Genomic DNA, 24,068 nt, shown 5'->3' on the forward strand with positions numbered 1-24,068 from the left:
GGTTTCAAAGGATGGCTAAAATGGTAGAAACAACAAACTCTACTTGTTATTGAAGTTAGAAAAAGAAACTAAACTATACATCTTAGCTTTGCCTCCTTTGCCTCTTAAAACAGCAAATTCCTTTTCTCAGATCAGATAAGCCATCATACAAATAGCATTTCTTTAACCTGCTGTTTCAGTGCTATGAATCATCATCATCATCATCCAAGTAATTATCTATCATGGGAGGCTTCTGGGACTTTTTTTTCCTAAAGAGAAAAAAGACGGGATTCTGTTCGTTGACATGGATTTATTTGCTGTAAACATTAAAATTATCTTTCTCCAAGAAAGAGTTTAGGGAGAAAGTGTCAGCTTCTAACTGTCATATACACCACATGGAGAAATTGTGGGGTGGGTAGAGCGGGAGAGAGGAAAGGGAAGAGGCAGTGATTGTAAAATATGCCATACTGGAAATATACAAAGAAAAATAGATATACTACAGAATATGGCATTAAAAAACATTGTATTGATACGTAAAATAATATATTAACAATTTTAGGCATTTAAAAAAACAACTCCCTCCCTCAACAAAAGAAACTTGAAATAAAAAGACAAAGTGCTCAATAATTTCCAGGGAGATCTATATATGAGATAAACACTCTGGAAATAGTCAAAAAAGCTTGTGCATGCAAGACTGGTTTCTCCTCAGACAACAAAATGATCAAGATATAAACTCTTTTCTTTTAATCAGCATCAACAATACATACGACACTTACAAACAAGGAATGCCAAACGGTGTTTACAAACACGGGAATATGGGTCCCTTTCGGAAGATTTTTCCAGAAATGGATGTGGGTGGGGAGTCTGTTGGATTTGTGTAACACCTGTGCCCACCTATTTTACAACTGAGAGAAAAAAACATTTGAAGCTTCTTAGAGAACTACCAATCTTTATAAAATCTAGCAGACTACATAGTGTCTGAAATAACTATTTATAGAATATAGACATTACTGAAATAGCAAGTGCCTATAATAACATTGTCTTCCTAGAATCATCAGACTTTCTTTTGATTTAAGTCTTAAATAATAATCAAATCTTTTTGTTCAAATTCCTTTGATTTAGTCTCTTTTTCTAATTCTATAATGGTTTGAATAGCTTATTCATAAATAGGCACAGAATAGTTTTGCTTTGTTTTTAGAAAGAAAAAGCCAAATTGCATCTGATAAGTGTACAATCCTTTGCCTTCTGTCGATTCATGCCGCACCCTCTCCCTCCCCCACCCTTCATTTCATCTTCTATATATTACAGCTTTCCCTTTACAGCAGAAAACACTTTAAAGGTCTTAAGAAAAGGGGGGGGGAGACTGAGTGGGTCATCTTAATAATCTTGTCATCATCATCAGCAGCAGCAGCTAAAGCCTGAGCAACACTCAGCTTCCTATATTATAGTCCTTGGTCACAGCCACCCTCACAATCATAGTAATGAACTTTTTTTTTTTAATCTGTGTGTGTCATTTTGCTTTGGGGAAAAGGGAGTGGATGGGAGCGAAAGAGACTTTTGTTTTTTTGCTTGTTTGTTTGTTTGTTTAGGCAAGAATAAAAAGCTTGTACCATGGGAATCTGTGTGTAGTCCAAGGAACGGAATTCAGCATGGCCACAGCCCCCAGTTTTCAGTCACTGTTCTGCAGGACAGGCTAAGCCACAGTTTGGAAGGACGGGAGCATGCGACAGCCGGAGGTGCTCCTTCCTTATCGGGAGGGGGGGGGGCTCTCGCTTTTCTCCTGGGACTTCGACCTCGTTGCTTGCTTGCATTTCCCCCCCCCCACTTCGAGGCTTTGAAAGTTCTTCACTCTGAGAGCACAGCAGCATTGTCTTTCTTTCTAGATTCCCCCACACACACACACACACACTTTACACTTTCTCTCTCCCTCTGTCTGTTTTTGTTTTTAAAAAGGTAAAGTGTCCAAGAAAAGTTTGTCAATTATTGCTGGTGGCGGCACCAAATCTTCCAATTTCAGGTAGAAAATACGCTGCAGGCCTTGCGTGCAGAGCGTGCGAAGTTCCGGGAGCTTGCCCAGGAGTTTGGACAAATAATTTGGCCGGTTCAGGCCGCCGTTGTTGAAAGTCACGTGATCCTTGAGGCAATTGACAATCTTGTTCTGCAGTTCTTCCACCCGTTTGGGCTCCTTCAGGCCGTGCCTCTCTGCAAAGGACAAGAAGGTGCTGATTTAGACCCAGCTCTGGACAAATCTAAGGGGGTGGGTGAGGGAGGGGCACTTGAACAGGCCTTGTTAGGAGACTGCAAATTATGCATTGCTGCTTTAACTACCCCTTACTCCTTAAAGTTCCAACGCTAAACAACACCGTTTGGGATAAAGTGAAGTTTCGGAACCCAGGGGGCTTTCTTTGATGTAGCTACAACTCAGACAGCATTGTGAAATTGCAGCTGTGTCAGATTGCGACTCCTCCATTTGAGTCAGTACTCTTGAACTTCCATGGTGCCATAGAAATATCTGTATTATAGTCATTCAAATGTAAAGTTTCTCTCTTAAAGCCTCTGTTCATACAGCACCTCCATGGCTTGATCAATTAACTCAATACTCTGGATTGGCAGGCACGCTGAACCTTAAGTTAATCACAGGGGTTGGATGTGCACCATGTTAATATAAAATATGATTGGCTACTTTGTGATTCAGTGTGTCATGTGAACATAAACATGTCTTCATGCATATATCCTGATTTGTGGATTCTATTCCCCATTGCCTAATGGTGATTGTATAAAAAGGGCAATTACTCTGGATTACTTCATATTCATCTGGGACATAATGATAAACTCTAGTTTACTTTAAATAGGAGCCCAGGAAGGTTAAAGGAATAGGTTTACGTAATCCAAAATAAAAGCCAGAAGTTTATGGGAAAAGAAGTGAGAAATCCCAATATGCAATATAGAACTTGTAAAATGAAATAAGGGGAAATAATGTGGCTATTGTGGATTTTAACTCTATATTGGAAGAATGTGGATATTTTCTAGCTAAGAATTCTCATCTGCCCAGACAGTTGGAACAGGGCATGAGGCAGAGATTTTCAGCTTGCCAGAAAGACAAAAGTTCCTTTAAAAAATAATCTATATTCATCACTAAGATGGAGAAACTGGTTACTTATTCCAGATGAGTTAATCTGAAATAAAACACCTAGGGGTGATCAGAACAAAGAGGAAGAGGAAGAGCCAGAAACTGGGTCTCACCTGTCACCATGGCTAGGGCAGCGATGCAGGAGAAGGCAGAGATATCAATGTTCATATTCTGCAGGCTGGAAGAAAACTCCACAATGGAGTCGATCCATTCCCCGAATCCACGGACACATTGCAGCCGGTGCAGGACCACACCATTACAAAAGATGAGCTTCCCTTCCACAGGGTTTGACCTGGGGGGGGGGGTTTAGAGGGTGACCAAAAAAGGGGAGGGGGGGAATAGAGAAAGGCAAACAACTAATTATTCGCCAAGCAATAAATGGAAGGCTTAAGAGGGACCTAATTACTGAGGAGTTAATAAAAACGCAGCTCAGCGGACCTTGAACGGGGCGCAGTTTTCCTCATCATAGGGAACACAAGAGATGTGTCTGGGTGTGCATGTATGTACACATGTATTCCACACGCCTGCACATCCCAGTATAGGCTTGCAGATGACCTTCAACTTGGAGAGAGCACTTCCTACTTACCGATAGGCTAACCGCAGGACGAAAAGTTCCAGGAAGGCAGACTCAAACAGCAGATCTTGGTCTTGTTTGGGAAGGTCAGTGAAGCCAGGGATCTTTTCTGCCCAGCCCCGGATAATATCCATGGAACCGGTTAAGAGATCATAAAACTGCTGGATGTGCTGCGTGTCATCACCGCTCATCTGATAATCTGGGTTTGCCTGGAACTGGGATTCCATTGCGAGGAAGATGGGAGAGAGAAGAAAAGGGAAGGGAAATAAGAGAAAGACCCCAGCAATTTAATGAGGCTCTCCGAAATCTATAGCCCGTGAAATTGCTAACCCCATCTCGAGGAGGGGAGCCAAGTTTTTATAACAATTAAACCTCGCTCTGGCCAGTGAAGAAATTAGATGTCCCATGGCAATTAATTAAATTAGGGGGTGGTGTTAGGAGGGGAAATAGCTGTGGCCAGGAGGAAGGGTCAACTTTAAACACTCTGGAAAGACATCCTGAAGCAAAAATTACAGGGTCTATACCCACAGTACAAACTTGTAAAATGCATTCAGCACAAAGGCCTGTGGCTCTCTATCACACTTCATTTCTTATGTACTCAAAAATGTATATTCACATGTGGTTCTACTGCGAGAAAAGGGAGCAACTAACCACACCTTGAAAAAGAGGCGACTTTCTCTCTTCAATTAATTCATCCCATGGGTCCCATAAGGCAGAAGAGAAAAACAAACCAACTTCCTGGAGTAAGGAGCTGAAGGTTAGTTTCCAAAAGGCAGGTGCTGGGGGGGCGGGGTCATCTCCTTTGGGAATGTCCTGCCCTGAGTTTAATCTTTCTTAATGGCTTTCATTTCCCAAGCAGGTCTGAATGGGAACACCTCCTTTTCAAACTAAAGCATTGCTCCCGTTACTGACAGGGGGAAATGGGGGAGATGACTTCTAATGTGGAACAAAACAATTCCACATACATTTAACTAGTAGTAAACACCACTTGCAAAAGTAGCCAGCCCACAGTCCGAAGGAAGTGTGTAGAGAGATGCAATCTGCATCTGCTCGAAGTTCCCCTTCCCCAGGCACACATGCATACACAGAGACACCAATTCTTTGCCCAGGTACCTCCAAGCCCTCTGGGACACCAACACCTGGGAGGTGTCTGCGCAGTGGCATCAAGTAGGGGGGGTGGAAAAGAGGGTGACCTTACTGGGGGCTAGGCAGATTTCATTTGGTGGCCTGGGAGGGGGACCCATAGGCAAATATTGTCTCCAGCTTACCCTGGAATAGTCCAGGCTGGTCATAGCCGGGTTGGAGTCGACATGAGCTCTCACCAGGGCACTGATCAGACTCACCGGGGGCGAAGGGGGAGAAGGCTCCTGGGGGCTCTTCGGTTTCGAGGGCAAACGACCCCTTCGGCCTTTTAAACTGTCTGTGCGAACGACTGAAAAAGACAAGATGCCTCCACTCAGAGAACACGCCTCAGGTCCCCCGGCCAGGCAGAGGAGGAGGAGGAGGAGAAGAAGACGAAAATACAATCTGAGCCCCCAGCCCCATCTAATGTCCTGTTGTTGTTTTTTTCTCCTGGGCCCAAAACCTCGCGGCTGCCCAGAGAAAAAGTTCCCGAGGAGAAATCGGGGCTGCTGGCATTGTAGTATTTTTCCAGGCTTCCTTGCTCCAACGCTCAGTTTCCAGGAGGTTTGGGCTCCAAAACAGCTAGGCTGACTTTTTTTTTATTTATAGAAAAAACACGTAGGAGAGCAAACCCTCCCGGCATTCCTTCACATAAGCCCAATTATGCCCTGTTTCTGGAATCCCTTTAGGTTAAAACTAAGAACGCCCGGCAAGCGCTTTGTCCCAGGCAGGGAAAGATGATCTTAGGTCTAGTCCGAATGTGCACAGGCCTTCCTGCCACTACCCCGGGGGTTTATGAGTCCGAAGGAGCATGGGGAGGGGTGGGGGGTGGGGTGGGGAGAGCCCAGGGCCGCCCAAGGGTCAGAAGAAAAAAGCCGGGTGCGGGAGCTCAGCTGGAACTCCGCCGCGCCTCCTCTCCTGGCGACTGGGGAAGGCTGCTGCTCCGCCCGTGCTCGTTGGCCACCCCTGGCTCCCGCCCACGGCAGGCTCTACCTTCTTTGACCATGCCGACAGCAAGGCACTTCTGAAAGCGGCAGTACTGGCACCGGTTCCGACGGCGTTTGTCCACGGGGCAGTTCTTATTCGCTAAGCAAACGTATTTGGCGTTTTTCTGGACGGTGCGCTGCAGAGACAGGGGAGGGAGGGGGGGAAGGAAAGGTGAGGAGCGGAGAGGAGAGGAGCCCCCGAGTTTAAAGGCACTTCGGGGGCTGAGAAGATCCCTCCTTCTTCCTCTCTCGCTCCAGCGGTCTCCCCTTTTTCCAGGTCCTCTAGCAAAAAAAAAAAAAAAAAATTGGGGCGCCGAGCAGCGTCCGGCGAGCCTGCCCATAAACGACTGAACGAGCCGTTCGGTCAACACGAATCCGAAGCATTTCTATAAGTGGTTTTTTTTTTCATTATTCCTTTTCTTTTGAAGGACGCGGTTATTCAATTAGGAAGTTACGGGGTAGGGAGAAACGGGGTTTAATTCAACCATCGAGATTGCGGGTCTACTCTACTTTGTTAGCCGAGGCGGGGTTCTCTGTTCTAGTCAGTCCTAAGGCAAATGAATTGCAAAAGGGTCCCCTCGCGCAGCTCAGCTCCTACACAGACAGGACAAGCCCCCCCCCACCTCCCAGGTGGAACTGGAACTGATGGGGGAGAAAGGTGGGGAGATCAGGAAAGGGCAGCAGGCGTTGAACACTCCAACAACTCGTTCTCTATTGCAGACCGTTTTTGTAGATTATAGTTTAGGGAATAGGCCTAAGTATAAATCAGCGCCTTTTAAAAGCCTCCCGGATCGTGGGTTGGGTATGACGAAGAAAGGAAAAGAAAGAGAATCGGGACATTGTGGCACTTTCTTTTCCGAGCTTCAAAGCTCAGGTTAAATAAAAGCAATTCCTAATTCCTTCAAACGTTCTTTCTAACCGCCCCCCCCGCCCCCCACCCCACTCCGCTCCGGGGCTTGGAAAAGGATGCAGAGGAATTTATCCCTTAAAGCAGCCAGTTCCTCTTCTGCTGCACTATCTCCATCAATATGTCGGGCAGGGAGAACGTGGTAAAACGAAGGGGCTGCATCATTGGGGGACAAGAAATGTTATTCTTAATAAAGCAAGAATATCTAGGCCTCAAATCTGTGCCAGGACAATAAAACTGACTTTTGTTTTCCCTTTGGTGAGCTGCGTATTCCCATCTAGTGTAGGTAGATTTGGCTCAAGTACCTCGGTACTATTTCAGGGATTAGATGGCAACAGCCTAAAAGACGGGTAGGGAATAGAGGGGGAAAATATATGCCATTTAATAATACGAAAACCCCACTGGCTTCTCTCATCTTGAGCTTTTTTCCCTTTCCCTATGAACTAAAAACCCGGTAAGTGTGGATTTTGAGCTATAAGGCGCCTTTATCTTTCTGAACTCAGCTACATCTGGAGACAGGGAGGGGGCTAAGACTAGATCCCCAAATATAACTTTGAAATCTGGGCGTCCACTTCTTTTCAAGACTGAGGGCAGCTGCAGTCTAAAGTGAGTTAGTTTCTACTCAGCAGAGGCAGGAAATTGAAGGTGGTCGTTAAACGAGGGGTAAAGGGATGCAGTTCAGGAGACGGATGGAGGGATGGGAGATCAGCTGCACAGCGAAGCAGTTGGCATCTGGGAGACAGGCAGACACGAACTCTTCCCCCCCCCCCCGCCTCCCCAAGAGGCACCATGAGCAGCAGCTCACCTTAAAGAAGCCCTTGCAGCCCTCGCAGGTGCGCACGCCGTAGTGCTGGCAGGCCGCGTTGTCTCCGCAGACGGCGCACAGCCCCTCGTTGGAGGGTGAGCCCCGTGAAGGTGGCGAAGGCACCTGGGCATCCAGGAGCTGGGAGGCGTGCCCGATCTGCAGTCCGGGGAACCCGACGGCGGCGGCACTGGCCTGCTTGCGGATAGGGTTGGGCAGAGCGAAGGGCTGCCCGTCGTGGTGGTGATGGTGGTGGTGGTGGTGGTGGTGGGCGCCAGGCCCGTGGCCCGAGGGCTCAGCATTGAGCGGTAGGGCATGCAGGGGCCCATCAAAGCGCATCTGGCAGCTGCCCACCGGCATGCCGGGCGGCGATTGCTTGAAGGAGAAAAGCGAGAGACGCGGCACCGCCGTCGGGGCTGCCTTATGCACGCCGCTGCCGCCGCCACCGCCAGCCGCTCCTCCTGCCGCCCCACCGTAAGCCTGGTGGTGGTGATGGTGGTGGTGATGGAAGCCGTGCAGCGGCCCGGCCTCGTCCCAAACGCTCTGGCCCGGCGCGAAACCAGCGGCCGGGGTGGGCGGCGAGGCGCAGGGTTTGTAGTAGACGGCCAGCTCATCAGGCGCCTGGGGCCCGCCGGCAGCGGGGGGCTGCGGCGGCGGCGGGTAGCCGTGGCCGTGCAGGGGCAGCTCCTCGACCTTGATGGAGGGCGCCGGCGGCGGGGGCGGCGGGGGCTGCGACGGCATTTGGTACAGGCAGGGCGGCTTGACGTCGTAACCCGCAGCGGCGGCGGCGGCGGCGCCGTAGTTGTCCATAAAGGTACTGAAGCTGGGGAGAGAAGTGGTTGCAGTGATTTCAGTGTTGGTCAGGTCCATGCTAAACTTGACAAACTCGGGCGTTAAGAAGTCCGAGCTGTACTCCCCGGCAGCCGCCGAGTGGTGGTACGAGTAGCTCTGCGTGGCCGGGCTGGCTCCTTGCGGCGAGGACCCGTACTGAGCCTGGACGCAGGGCATGGCTGCAAACGAAACACGGCACAACAAGAGCATGGCTCAGCTTTCCTGGGCAACAATCCCATTCCTCGGCCCCCGCCCGCCCGCCCGCCCTCCCCACCAAGAGGCCAAGCCAGGAGGAGAGGAAGGTGCCAGGGAATGGGACGGGCAGGCGAGAGAGGAGAGGGCAGGACAAGCGGGGGCAGAAAGGGAGGCAAAACGCGAACCGAAGGGAGGTGAGGAAATGGGCAAGCAGGTAGCGCAGAAGGGCTGGCTATAGAGAGAGTGGAGAGAGGGGGCAGTAAGGACTCCGCTAAGCGTCGGTGGGGGAGGAGACGGGGGTGTCCTCTAAGTAGAAAGTAATGCCCCCGCTGCTAAGTACAAGGGAGGCTAGGTGGGGTGCAGAGCTGCCCGCGCTAGAGCTATCTAGAGTGGAGCCCAGCACGCCCTCTCCTCTCCACCTGCACGCACAGGTACGCGATCCGCCTTTCTCTCCCGAATTCCGCGAGCCCAACTCCTGCTAAAGGCAGAGGCCCGCTTTCTCCGGGTCTGTGAGAATTTGACTTCCTGGTTGGCGGGTTGGGGGTGGGGTGGGGTGGGGGGAGTGGGGTGAGGAAAGGGTCAATCCGCGTCACCCACCTTCAGCCGCGTGAGTGGCGTTTTCGGGAGAATTGAAGGCAGACAGCGTCGGAAGTCAATGGAGAGACAAGTTGCCAAGACTTGAACGAGGCGTTGATGGCTCCAGTCTGTCCGGTTGCTCCCTGAAAAAGACGGGCAAGATGCGGAGAGGGAGACGACGTTACTCTTTCAGCCTCACTTGGACCGTGTGTGTGTGTGTGTGTGTGTCAACGAGAACTAGCGGGCGCCACAAAATTCCTTGTGTCACCAGCTGGGCTTCTGTCAGGCCCAGAGGTGACTAGGAGAGCTGGGTATACGGTGTCCCATAAGCCGCTATAGGCAAAGAGCTTATCCTCCGCTGGGTGGGAAAGAAAACCCTTTGCCTGAAGGGCCTTTCTTGTTCTCGTTGCGCTATTTGATTCCCTCATTGTGCAACAAAAGTATTCAGGCATTCAAGTTCTTTCCACCACCACCCTGCTCCCTAATAGCTTGCCCACACGCATCGGCGCGCTCACGCAAACTCTTTAACACTCGACAGCTCCCGCAAGCTTCAAGACGCGCGTTTGCAATCCCATTGGGCTAACTTCTCTCCATGCATGGCGAGCTGGGTGTCAGTGGCGTGAGGTTAAGAATGAGAAGCGCGACGTGGGGAGGAGGAGGAGGAGAAAAGAGGGGCCCACGCTCTCGTCTCCCCTCGACATTCCGCCACTCTTCGGCTTCCAAGTCTTCAAAAGGGGCAGAGTGGCAGAAACGGCATTTAATTAGAGCACGCAGCCGCTCGCTTGCTCGCACGCGCGCGCACAAAGGCGAAGGCAATTAAAGGCCAAAGAAGCCAGCAAGCAAGAGCCGCCGAGCTGCGCGCGGGAGAGCCGGAGGGTCCGAAGGATGCCCGTGGCAAAGTAAGGCAGCGGAATTAAACGGGAGAAGGGAAATACCTCTGCCATCTTTTCCGGATCCCCTTCGGAACTGACGCAAATCGTTTTTTTCCGGGGGCTTTTCCAATGATTGCATCCCTCCGATATCGCGCCCCCCCCCCCAAGAATAGCTTCTCGTGCGTAAAAGTAGCAAAACCTGGAAAGTTTTTCATTCTTGGACTGCTCAAGTCTCGGCGACTCCTCACTGCTTCTGCTCCGAAGTCTTGCGCCCTTAATTCAAACTCCGTTCAAAGCCAACAGTCCCTCTCTCTGTACAACCTGCTGGCCGTTCCAACTAGGGCTGGGAGCGTTTCCCTTCTTTCTTGCCTCCCACCTACATCAGGCAAGAAGGCCGGCCGGCCCCGCTATCGGGCGGCGTTCTCTAGACTAATTTATTACAGTATTCCCCACCTCCGGCGGCAATCAACCTGAAAGGCAGCGTAGTGTTCCAGGACCGAGCGACGGTCCTCCCTGCGCTAAGCCTTGCCGCTGACGGAGATCAAAGTGTTCCCAAGTAACCCAGATCCGCCCAACAACTTTTTTTTTTCCCCTTGCGATTGAAGTCCCTCCTCGGACCTCCTCCGCAGGGTGGAATGCCGCGGCCCTGAGCCCGAAAGCCAAGCGCAGGGGCTGCTCTCAAAGTTTCCTCTTCCGGCTTTCTCTCCGTAAATCCACACTTTGGGAGATGGAAGTTGTGAGGTGGGCTGTGAGAAGGTCTCCGGATCTGAAGGCCGACAGGCGAGGAGGCCCTTTTAAAGAGGTACATTTTGGATAAGCTTGCGCGGGGCGGGGGTGGGTGGGGTTAATATTTTGTATCAGGCAACCGCGATCTTCCCCGGCCCCAATCCCCCCCCCCGACTCATCCCACCCATGTCACCCCATCTCCGGGCTACTTTTCTTTGCCTAAAGGGGGGGAAAAATATGTTGCATCATCCAACCAAAAGACAGAAAATATTCTCTGTCCCAGTCAGCGGCGCGATCCACTTACTTGTTAGGCGGCGTTCATTCATTTATTCATTCATTCATTCAACTGTTGGCAGTTCGGATTCCCAGGGCGGCCGGGCGGGCGGGCGGGCGAAGGAAGGAAGCGGAGAGGCGCTTCTCGCCGCCAATCGCTTCGCTCTCGCTTTCCTTTCGCCTTCACTGCCAGCGCTCGGACAGGCTCTCTTCCTTTCGCTCCTTAGGGAAGTACAGTACGAGCGAAGCGCGGGGCGAGCAAGCAGGACCGACTGGCCCTTCCCTCCAATGTGCCTTTGTTTATGTGGGCTCCGTATTGCACAGCCAAATGCCCCTCAAGACTCAAAGCGTCAGTGCACGTCAGTGCCGCCTGCCCAATCAGCCAGTCAAGGGGCTGGATCTCTCGGTACAGTTGGCTAGATCTTGCTTTGGTAAATTTCCGACGTGACATCACCAAGAGTGGCGCTTTTAAGGTGGGAAACGGCTCTCACTGCCTGCCTTCACCTTGGCGCAGCTTTTGCCAAATTAGGGACAGACCCTCGATCCTTTTTTTTTTCCTCCTCTCCCTAATCTGGGCTGATGCACCCGGAGATCCGAAACTGTAAACAAAGACTGGATACTCCCTTTCTCACCCCGCCCCCCTGTTGTCATAAATTGGTCCAAGAATCTCTAGGCGCTGTCAATCCATCGCGCGCTCTGCCTCCCTCTCACGGCCCCGAGTATCTTTTTCCCACGTTATACTTTCTCCTCACGCGGAACAGGCGTGCGTTTTCCAGGTACGTTCGCTTACAATAGTCCCTGGCAACTTACGCGGGATGTCCACCTATCTTTAATCTGTCTAGAACTGCGACTTTTTACCCGTCCCTCCCAAGTACCACCTTATCTCGGCGTTCTCTGCAGAAGGCATTTTACAGGTAGAAAGGCAGGAATGTATTGACGCACCCAGTCCATCCTTTTAAAGCAGAGACAACGCATTCAACAAGTTGCGCAATCGTTCCCAGCCCGATTTACGTCCCGAAGCATACTTCTCTCGCCTCCCCCCTCTCCCTCCGTTGCTCTGCAACTGCTTAAAAAAAAAAACCGCCCACGAAAGCTATTGGAGAGGGGGGAAGTGTGTGTATGTGTGTGTGCGCGCGCGCGCAGGACCAATACAATATGTAAATTAGATTCAAAACGTTAGTATTTTGTCACCTTATAGGCATACAACCAAACTGTATACAATCCCGTTTCTGCAGTTGAGTAGGAAACAGGTTAATGGTCAAAGTCCAAGGCCTGCACGTGGGTCAGAATCATTGCAGCCCTGAAGGAATCGCTTAGTCCTACTACTCCGAGTGCTCTGGTCTGGAGTGAACCCTCAGCGGAACCTGTGGGAGTTACTTCCGTGTAGATGGGCAGGAAAAGCAGCGAAGCTCCAAGGATCAGTGGGAAACGTCGCCGGAATGCCTGCTTATCTTCTGTTTCCCGCGTGTTCGCCAGAAAATAGCGTGGACGTTGCAACCCACTCAGGTAATCGAAGAACCAGCGGGCGCTGAAGATAAGAAATGGGGGTGCGTGTTCCCGCGACCTTCCCAACAGCCTGAGGGTTAGGGGGCTGTAGGCAGGCGGGCGTTTGCTGTTCCCTTGGCCGGCCCCCCCCGCGTGCCCCCCACCCTCAGCCTTTTTAGAGGAGAAAATTTGCGTCCTCCCCCCCCCCACACACTTTAACTGAACTTGCTTTGGCTGCCGATTTGAGATCTTGCAGGTGAAGGGACAAAAAGATTAACTGAGGATCCCATCCTGATCCCGTGAAGGTAGATCCCGTGCAGGTTGATTGGAAAGTAAACCCCGCTCATCTCCGCAGGGCTTTTTTTTTTCAAGCGAGCACAGATTTAAAGAGAGGCGTTTATCTCCCAAGTTTATTTGGGGGGCAGTTAGCGCTCGCTGGCTTCCCTTAGCTCCCCCCCCCTTTCCGGGAATTCAGAAGAGTTGTGCTTCTCTTTGCAAGTTCCACCTCTTCCTAAAAATGTCTCCTTCCTTTCCTGAACTTTCGAAGAAGCCTGGAGTCAATGGGATTCCCTCCCAGACAGGAAACTTCCCTACACACACACACACACACACACACACACACACACACCCCAGCTATTTTTAGGAATCCTATAAATAGACGGAGGGTTTTTGGGGACAAAAGGTTTGGAAACGTAGGCGAGAAGAACCCTGAGCGGCCACCTTAAGTCCTCCTCCTCGTCCTCCTCCTCCTCCTCCTCCGGCTGCTGGCCCTGGCGCGAGGCAGCCAGAGGGCTGGGAGGAGGAAAGCTCGAGCTCATTTGCATGAGCGCAGCCGCGTCAGCCGCCGCCGCCGCCGCCGCCCGTGGGCTGAAGCTCACGAAAGGGAAAAAGTGAGAGTTGGGAGGAGGGAAGGGGGGGGGAGGAGAGGGGCGGGGTGGCGCGCGTGACGCAAGGGGACGGTGCCATTGACGCAACAGGCTCGGGATGCTCCGAAAATAGCAGCCGCGGCGCCCAGCTTGCCCCGGCGGTGCCTGCCTGCTCCATTGCGCTGAGAAGAGCGGGAAGCAACAGCCTGAGAGTGGGCCGGGCTATTTTAAGGCTCTGCGAATCGGAAACTCGAAAGCAGCCAAAGGAGGGGTGGGGTGGGGGTTTATTTTTAAACCTTTTCCTGGGCGCTGTGTTTCGAGATTGAAAACTTTCTTCCCTCTAGCACAGGGGTCTTCAAACTTGGCCCTTTTATGACTTGTGGACTTCAACTCCCAGAATTCCTCAGCCAGCTATGCTGGCTGAGGAATTCTGGGAGTTGAAGTCCACAAGTCATAAAAGGGCCAAGTTTGAAGACCCCCTACTCCAGCGTTTTCCAACCTTAGGAACTTGAAGATGCGTGGACTTCAACTCCCAGAATTCCCCAGCCAGCTATGCTGGCTGGGGAATTCTGGGAGTTGAAGTCCACGCATCTTCAAGTTCCTAAGGTTGGAAAACGCTGCCCTACTCTAGCAGCTCTCTGAAGTTGCTCCAAAGTGAAGGGTTTGGGCACCAACGGGCAGCGCTAACTCGCTTCCCCTTTGTTAACTCTGGCAAGCCCGTGTAAGAAAAGTATGTAGTCCTGTTTAGGGTAGCACGTACTAGGAATCGTATTTAATGCGTGGGTGTGAGACGGTTCGCAAGTAACTTTTTCTCTCGCTTGAGCCATCGCTTTTTGGCAATGGAAAATCAGGCTGACGTAAAATATTCTCTGCAGCGATGGCGGGGAAAGGCAGCTGCAAGCAAGGTGACCCCCAAGTTCTCTTTTGCCGCCCGCGCCTTGAAAAGTCCGGATCGTCCTGGGATAATATAGGAGATATAGGAATATAGCCAGCCGTACCAACAGGCTGAAAAATAGCTTTTATCCGTGGGCTGTTAGGCTTTTAAATGGGACGTAAGAACAGGGCTACAAACAGGAAGGGGTGAAGAAAAAGCCAGGGATTCTGCTTTTACCTCCAACCTGCCTCACTCCTGGCAAGGGAGCCCTGCAAGCCTCAGGAGATTTGCTGGGTGGCCATTCCTCTCTGCCTACCTGCAAGTACAGTATTGGGAGGATCACTAGGCGGCAGCAAATAGTTTTCCAGTGTTTCTTTGATGCCATCTTGTGGTCATCTGGTTTTCTGTTGCCCAGCTGAGAGGTTGCCTTGAAGCTCAAATAACTTCCACCTGTGGATCAAGGCCATCCCCCTAATGTCTCCCTTAATGTGTCTCCTGTTCTGATCATTGCCCAAATAATGGAGTGTATTTTTGAGACTTTAAATATTTTTTGCTCAAAAATGCAGTGTTAGTTTCGACAGCATGGACTATAAAAGAATGAAAACTAAACAGCCCAATCCTTTTATATTAGTCTAAAGCTCTTCTGAAATTGCCCAATTAGAATCATTTAGTATTGCATTTTCCCGAACATGTCAATAAGGGGATGGACTGTGTAGGCAACATAACCAAAAACATTTGAAGTAATATTGGTAAAACATGTATTTTCTAAAATAAATGTGTAATCATTTCCAATAATTTGTTGAATTCAGTTTAGATATGTAAAATCCCCTATCTTCAATATTCAAGGTTGATTCCTCGAATCAGTAGACCAGGGGTGTCAAACTCACACACGTGACGTGTCGCGACGTATCGCAACTTTTTTTCCATTGCCTGCAACGGGGTGGGCGCAGTTTCACCATGATGCATCCAGCCCATGGGCCGGCAGTCTGACACCCCTGCAGTAGACATTTCCTTTGCCATTAACCACAATTCCATTTCAATGTGCAAAATAATGTATTGTATAGCTTGCCCCAAAATAGTGTGCTTTAAGAGGGCCAGCTGTTTCTATTTATTTCAAGGAAGTGGCATTCTATTAAAAATCTTTTCTACAGTATATAAGTACTTGAAATGATGTTATTTGTTATTTTTCTATATTACATCATAAACGCTAGTGATAAGACATTATGGCTTTGTAATTCCTTTATATATTTTGTCTAAATCCTTAGGGATGCTACACACATAAGAATTAGTGTGGCTGTGGAATTTAGAATCTATACATTTATGTAAGCATCTTAACTTCACTGATATATATATATATATATATATATATATATATATATATATACACACACACATATTTAAAAATAGGAAATTAATTAGAGTTAAAAATAATATTCAGGGTTGATTCACAAACGAATAAGTTATCCCTCTGTATTTATGTTATATTTAAACAAGTTTAGGAGGATAAGAAAATTATTCCACTCTCGTTGCTAAGTTTTTACCTCAATTGATATATAAATTACTTGCACATTTACTTGCAGAAGATCACAAAGTGGGAAATATGTCCCTTATGTCATAAAGAGTTGTTTTTAAATTACAGTCTCCCTTTAAAAAAACCAGAGGGGGATTCTGTGGTCAGATTTGCTGTCGAATACTAGATGGTGCCCTGCATAATTTAAAACACTGCATAGCATTTTTTTTCTTCTGTTCAATCATGTCTAACTCTCAGAGACTGCCTCAAAAGTGGTTTGCTATTGTCTCTTTCCTAGGGCTGAGAAAGAGTGACTGATTCCAAGGTCCACCAGTTGGCTTTTGCCTAAGATGGGACTAGAACTCACCATCTCCAGCTTCTAGACTGATGCCTTAACCACTACATCAAACTGGTTCTTCTGTAACATTACAAAGCTTTATATTATAAAATCTGTAGCTTATAAAAGGGAATGTGATAAAATATATAGAAGCACTACTCTATGTTTATGCAGTGCTAAATCATATTAAGTTCAAAAACTTTCATGTAAGTGGCTATAGGGAAGTCTAAATGAAAAGTATTATATAAAAACACAGTGCTCATAATAATTTAACAATACTTCTGGAATTAGGATTGAATCCTGCATGTGAGCACATTTACTTACAACATGGGTAACAAATTAGTTTCTTATATTGGAGATCTAAGCAGATTTTTCGGTGTTATTCCAAGAATTTAACTAAAAAGACAATGAGTACAGGCTTGAGGCACAGAGATTTTTATTTCTAGTACATGGGAAATACTGCGATTAGGAATATATCAAAATGAATAAAATGCTACTTCTCACACCAACCAAGTTAATTTATATACCAAGAATAAATGAAAGTATGGATGATGCAGCTTGTTGTCATATATAATATTTTTTTTGTAATGTTCAAAATAAACAAGCAATTTCTCTTAGTTTAATGCAAACTGATTCTACGTATTCTGAAAATGAAAACAAGTCTTCAAATGTTGTTTCAGAAGAAATGGCATAGGGAACCTTACCCATATTAGAGCTGAGAATATTGATTGTCAATTTAAGATGCACTCCCAATTATGAGCTTTCCCCCAGGAACTTGCATGAACAAAATTTCAAGAAAGATAACAAAATCAAACTGGAAAGTCTGTGATAAAGGCCTATAAAAAGAAAATTACATCATAATATGTTTGTGTTGGCAATAACAAATAATTTTAGTTTTTAGAAAACATGTGTCTGTATTTTAACCTACAATTGAGTAACTTTCCTGTCTTTTTTCTGAAAACCATATTTATGAGAACTGAAAACTAACATTGATAGAGTATGCTTTCAAAGGAGGTTAGGTGTACAGGGGGAAATGGAAAAAATGTTCTTGGACTATTAATAGATGAAAAAAGAATTTAACTATGTGCTTTTTTACCCTCTCCCCAAATATCATGATAAATCTGCCAGAATGCCATTCAGGGCAATTAATCAAAGATACAAGAGTTCTTATTTTTCTATCCGTTCATCCAAAGACAGAATACATTTATAGGATTTAGGTTTAAATATTAGTTGCAATTTCTGCTGTTGCCAATATTTCAGTATGGAATGAATGTTAATTACAAAAAAGCAACAATCTCTTTATGCATGAATATTATTTCAGTTACAGTTCTTGACAAAAGTCATACTTCCCTCATGCTTTAGTAACTCTTTTACCCCATTATTTGCATAATCCCCCAAAGACATATTTACTTTTGAGTATGATTTATTGATTTAAATTGTGCTTTTAAAATAAGCAACATGCTTTGTTGATTATTATAAAGGGTTTCCCATGCTATATTTGCAACATTGTAGAAGTAATATAGTTGGGCCCTTATATTGTTAGGTACATATCTAATTATCATAGCTTTAGAATCCATGTAATATAAAATTTCATTGCTCATTTTAAAGTTTTGAAGTTAACAACATAAACTTCAAGTTGAGTAATTAAGTAATCCTTATATAGACACTTATTAAAGTATTTATACATATTATCTTAAATCTACATCTATCATTTTGCCAATTAAAATTAGGACTTTAATTGCAATTAAGTAATTTAATTGCCAATTGAACAGCAAAATTGCTAAGTGACTAATTTTAATGCCTATTTTAATTACCAATCATGACTGGGGAGGGAGCTAATCAAGCAGTATCAGAGTAATGATGTGAAAAAAAGAAGAGAGAGAACAAACATCCATGGCTCCATGCTTCAAAAAGACATCTACGTTAAATGAATGCAAACAGTTTTTGTAGATGTAACAAAATCATGACTTTTGATACCTAAATAGCTGCACACAGAATTCAGTGTAAGAGATTCACTCTCTAGAACTGGAATTATAAAGGAAAAGCAATCTGACATTTTATAGAATTACATGCAAAAAACATCTACTCCATCTTCAAACTGACAAGTGTCTGGGATTCTGGTTGCCAAGTACACTTTTGGTCTCAAATGCCATTGTACGTTGAGGACTCTTGTAACCTAGCAGTATCCCAGCAAAGTATGTTTCAGAACATATTAATTTGGAAGATTAAAAATGTTAATCTAGTGAATTGTTTTGAGGAAAAGCCCTTCATTTTTTTGCTCTTAAAACATAATGGTCACCTATGATTAGGAATATATAACAAAAGAGTGTCAAAACATTAATACCAAGAAGGCAGCAACTGCAATAAAGCCAGAGTAATATTTACAAGAAAATATTAAAGAGTCCACAGAATAAAGTATTTATTGTATGTTTGCCTTTGTGATGAAAGGCATATGTCATTGTGTTATCAGCAGTAGTATGTAGGGACAATTGAGCACATGAAAAGGTGAATGATGAATATTCTGAGCCAGTGGAAGCTACATTTTAGAAGATCCATATTAAAATACATTTCACTCAGGGCATTGTTTCCAACCAGTTTCTACCCTTTAATGGTCCCAAAATTATTCTTATTTAGAAAATAAGAGAAATCTTCAAATTAACAAAATACTTTCCATGTTGGCCCTTATAATAAAATCCAATATGGGAAATGTTTCTGCACTGTTTATATGCAAAATATTTACTTCTAACAGCAGACAATGTATCAGAGCTTCTTAAAGGGCCTATATTAAGGTTCAGAAGCATAGTGAAAATGCTTTCTCAATTAATAGAAAACTTAATAATGTTCACGTAGCTAAACTACACATTACACTGCTGGTATAAGTAATATTAGTGTATAAGGGTTCTTCTCTATAGAAAACTACTTTCTGGAAGGGTATTTTATACTAGCAGAAGTTGAGAAGGAAAGGTTTTTAAAGTCCCAACTCACTCTTTTGTAATTGTAAGGGGCATGTGCTGGGATGGGGGAATACTGGACTAAAATTACACATGGGTTGTAAGATATATTGACAATGGAAGTATTTTGTCTAGAGATGCTCACTTACATGTGCACCTGCATATAGGCAGCTTTAGACTGCTGTTTTAAATTTTAAACTAAAGGCAAAATTACCTCCATTTTTATATCTGTGGATGTTAAATCATTCTTTTGATAGTTCATTATATAAATGGTAGTGATTTGGAATGATTATATGCTCATCTCTAAAAAAAAATCAAATGCTAGAGTAACTCAGGAAAAAGAACTGATTAAATCCTAGAAGTTGCAGCCTAGGAGAGCTTCATCCAGTCCGTTGCAGAAATAAAATACTGTAATAGGATTCAAAAGCGAAACCTTTTTTCTTTATTAAATCTATCCTTAATAAATTATTAGATTGTATTGCATCTATAGTTTGTGAACAATAATTAAATATAAGGGAGAGAAGCATGTGTTCTGAAACTATAAATAAAAAGTGGGCAACAAGATAGGGTTAAAAAATTCTTGAAATATTTTCTGCTTTTATGTCAGAATCAGAAATTATGGGAAACTGCAGCATTTAGAAGCAATGTTCAAAATCTAAACACATTAAAATACTTTCCATTAAATCTGAGCTCTGTAAAGCCTTTATGCAAAACGAGCATTTTTCTAAGGTAGTTCAGAATGCAGAGCCTGAGGCAGGCAAGAATGATAAAGACAAATCCCTTAAAAATACTGTTTTAAGGACTACACATGTTTATTCTGAAGTCAACTCTGTAAAATTCAACAGGATTTTCCCCTAGAAATGAATGTTTTAAACATAAAGAATGCTATTCTACACCCATTAGTTTGATTTCAAAATTCTCAGTTAAGATTAACCTTATTAAATCTATGGGACTTTGTCATGTTGTTTCATCGATTTCAGTGAATGTATTCTATTACTTTTGGAACTAACCCATCAACAAGAAACTGAAACCACCACCCCCAAAAATATTGTATATAAGGTTTTTAATATTTTACATAATGGTATCTCTGCTAACAAATATGAATTGCTAAAGTATAAATATATTTCAAAAGAGTTTAAGTAATCCTTTACTATAATTGTTATGGAGTCTGATTAGGTAATTGAGATAAATATGCTTTTAAAAAAATCATGTGAAAATGTAACCTTAAAAGACAAAATACAATTAGCTTCCTTCAGCTTTTACTAAACATTTACCTCATTTTCTGGGACAGAAAAAATGTAAAGTACAAACACAGAGAAATTGAATGTGATGTTAATATTTTAATAAGATATTGTAATTTTAAATACATGTAATTCTCCTTTGTCCATCAGGTTATATTAAGGGGACTAGGCCATATAACATATTTGACAGTTTCCAGGATCCTAGCTGACAAATAGATGTTTACACCTTTTGAAGTCCTTCTGCACTAGGCATACTGTAAGATCCACTCTGTTCAAAACTATACTTATTTCCCTACAATCCATTCCCCATTCAGTGCAATCACATTTACTTCCCGGGTATGTGTGCATAGGATTACCACCTTACTGATTTTAAAAGTCTCAGGTCAAGGAATATAAATTGTCCAATGCAATTCATCTTCTTGTTCAGAGTCATTAAACACACACCCTCCCCCCCCACCCCGAATATATTTGATTGATATTCTTGGAGGTGAAAGGCTAAAGGGACCATATGGCAACATGTTGCATTCCATATGTTATCTGCCCATCCATGCTTAAGCTGCCATTAGCAACATCTGCACCTAGTGAAAATCCAGCTGCGCTGAAAGCTATTGTCAACTAAATGAAGGGGGGGGAGGGAAAGAGAGATTTTCACTGTAGGCAGATAGACCCGTTTCTCCGTCTGCAAGGCATAACGAGTTTGCATTAAAAGGAAGAGGGAGGAGGGGTGATATTATCAGGCGGCATTTTTTTTTTTACAGGGAAATTTGCTGTGCGATTAAAGAAAAAAAAAAGCACGGATTGATGAACAGACGTACTGAGGAAAAGATCCGTCAAGCTTCCACCACGACGCTGCAGTTCCTAAAGGCTCTTTTTTTTTTCCCCCGGAAGCTTCCAAAGGCGTAGAAAGAGCTCCGCCCCGCCCCCTAAGGTCTTTCTCGAGCTAGAAGCAGCGGGTTCATTTAGGGGCGGGGACAAAGGCGAGAAGCTCCTCCTCCTCCTCCTCCCCCCCTCCCCCGAGAGCGGGTTCAAACGAAGAACTTACTTTTCCGGAAGCGCGGGCTTCCTGCAGCTGCTGGCTCAATGGTGCGCCTCCCCGCCTCCGCCCACCCACTTAAATAAATAATAATAATAATAATAGCCGCCCATAACGCCACGCCGCTCCATTACGACCTCCTAGGTTCTTGGGAAGAACTCGGGAGCGCACGAAAGCCGACACCGGCTAAAGAACCGGCAGCTGCGACTTCACACCGTTTGTGAACGGATGATGATGATGATGATGATAATAGTGATTGTTACCTTTTCCTGGGCTCGGCCAGAAGCCCGGGCTTTTCTCTCAATGCCCGCTTCCCGTGCCCCCTTTTCTTCTCTAACCAGTCGCTAAACTCCTTCCCGGACGCAACCTTTCGCCTCAAGAGGCAAAGCGGCTACCTCTTCGGGGGAAGATTCCGGGGTGCAAACGGGCGGCCAAAGGGCGACGGTCTTCCTTCCCCGCCGTTTCTTCCAAGCCCCCCGAGTCGCTTCACACAAAGCGCCCATTGTAACCGCAAGCGCGGCTCCGGCAGCCAAGAGCGTCAATCCCTCGTCAGCGAAACGGCTCTCCGTGACGGCAGCGCCAAGCTGTATAAATAGCCCGGCCCAGCCCGGGCAACAGAAGGGAGGCGGGGGGGGGAGTTTCCATTGAAGCCGCCAGGAAAGGAAACAATAGCTTTGGAGCAGGAGCGAACGAGCAAGCGAGCGAGCGCGCCGCCGAGCGCGCGCCCGGCTTGCTCGCACCGGGCAGGCGAGCCGCGCGCCACCCTGGGACGCCGTCTGTCTCTGCGACCAGCTCGGTCGTTTGCGAGGGTTTCCCCCGTTGTGGCTTTCCCGCCAGAAACGCCGTTTTTATGTTTCTGTTTCCCAGGTATAATCTGGACTCTTGTTTTTTGTTTTTTTTTTCCTGTCGCCGGCTCAGCTTTTTAGAAGGTCTCCCAGACAACACCTATTGGAAAAGAAAAAAAGAAAACAACAACAACAACACCGGCCCGCGGTTTAGATTTATTCCTTTCAGAAAATCCTTGCTTACAGAAAGATTTTGAGACTTGGAAACTTGCAACCGCTTCTGATGTGGCCGATTTCAAGATTCTTTGTGTGTGTGTCCACGCCATCAACTTAGCCTTTACTCCTGGCCCACGCTTGCAGAAGTGATTTGCCCTTTTGCCTGCTTCCTAGGCCCAGAGAGGATGGTTGGCCTAAACTGCAGTTGGTTTTATACCCAAAACTGGACTAGAACTCGGAGTTTCTCCGTTTTCAGCCTGGTGCCTTCGCCACTACACATTAAACTGGCTTTTATTGAGAGTCTAGAAAACTAAATTTAACGAGTAACAAGTACCATTTTGTCTCACATGTTTAAAAAACAATTTATATTATTGTTGTTATTGATGGTTATCTAGCCAAAAGTGGTAGTCCTGGACTTATTTTTATTTTTATTTTTTATTTTAATTCCATTTATATCCCGCCCTTCTCCGAAGACTCAGGGCGGCTTTACAAACTTAGCAGTAGCCTTCATTCTATGTATATGCCTGCTTATTAGGGCTTTCACACACACCCCAAGCGGCATTATTACAAAGTCAGCTTAATTGCCCCCAACAATCTGGGTCCTTATAACCATTCATTTAGTGACCATTCAAAATTACAATGGCACTGAAAAAAGTGATTTATGACCATTTTTCACACTGATCACTACAGCATCCCTGTGGTCAAAAGATCACAATGCGGATGCTTTGCAACTGGTTCGTATTTATAATGGTTTCGCAGTGTTCCGGGGTCATGTGATCACTTTTTCCTAACCTGTCAAGGGAAGTCAAATTTGCTTAACAACCGTGTTCCTAACTCAACAACTGCAGAGCACTTAACAACTGTGACAAAAAAAGTCATAAAATGGGAAAAATTCACAACTGTCTCACTTAGCAACAGAAATTTTGAGCTCATGGTCGCAAGTCAAGGACTACCCACTAATACTATACTGTAGTTTAAATACATGGAAGTTATGTCAGTCATTGCTCTTCTTTTACTCGAGAGACGACAGAAGTTTATTTCTACCTAAACTTGCACATGGCAAATGAAGTGCAAGATTTTATCAATTGTTGGATCCTTCTTCCATGTTCTGAGACTGAGGTAAGCAGTAAGAGCTGAAGGGTCGCTGAATTCTCCAATGTCTATAAAAACAAAATATCAAGGATAAAATATTTTTCAGAAATAGCAGACTCCTGAAAAAACTATAAATTTTGTTTTCTATCACTGGATATCCTCATTTCCTTCCTCACCTGAGAATTACTATAATGACTGGTGATTTTCTTTTTTTTTCCATTTTCATTTTTTATTGGTTTATAATATACAAAAATGCAAAAGCAAATAGTAAGAAAAAGAGGAGAAAAAAGGGGAAGGAAGAGTGTTGGGGAAAAAGGGAAAAAAGAAAAAAGGCATTGACTTCTGACTCCCTTTGGTTCAGTAGAACAAGATAATAACATCAAACCTCAACTTTTACTTTTACATACTAGTGTAAACTAGCCATTTCTTTAACAACAGATCTATTTATTTATTTATTTATTTAAAAATAAATCTAATCAGTAAAACCCAAAATCAAAGTTTCATTTTTCCCACTTCAAAGTCCAGAAGCTGTTTCCAGTTAGAAACAAAAGTACTTATGGTTTTTTTCCTTTTATCAAAGCAGTCAATTTAGCCATCTCTGCTAACTCCATCAACTTTTGCAGCCATTCATCCATTGTAGGGATCAAAGCGTCCTTCCATTTTTGTGCATAAAGTAGTCTTGCTGCCAAATGACTGATGGTTTTC

At 45.4% G+C, this 24,068-nt stretch overlaps 1 protein-coding gene across 2 annotated transcripts; it reads right to left on the minus strand.

Moving 5' to 3' along the window:
* Window positions 1-1,924: 1,924 nt before the first annotated feature.
* On the minus strand, window positions 1,925-11,122 carry NR4A2 (nuclear receptor subfamily 4 group A member 2; the record flags this gene model as incomplete). 2 transcript variants are annotated; one of them, XM_083359344.1, is made up of 8 exons in its annotated part: window positions 1,925-2,181; window positions 3,223-3,401; window positions 3,696-3,898; window positions 4,952-5,115; window positions 5,799-5,928; window positions 7,504-8,510; window positions 9,124-9,245; window positions 11,005-11,122. In XM_083359344.1, 6 exons carry the CDS (start codon window positions 8,506-8,508, stop codon window positions 1,925-1,927), a joined length of 1,938 nt encoding a protein of 645 aa, XP_083215470.1. The 2 variants fall into 2 exon arrangements, with proteins under 2 accessions (XP_083215470.1, XP_083215469.1); XM_083359343.1 differs by lacking the exons at window positions 9,124-9,245; window positions 11,005-11,122 and having other exon boundaries at window positions 7,504-8,541.
* Window positions 11,123-24,068: the final 12,946 nt, after the last annotated feature.

The sequence above is a fragment of the Vipera ursinii genome (genome assembly GCF_947247035.1).
Source record: "Vipera ursinii genome assembly, chromosome: 1".
NCBI classification, from domain to species: domain Eukaryota; kingdom Metazoa; phylum Chordata; class Lepidosauria; order Squamata; family Viperidae; genus Vipera; species Vipera ursinii.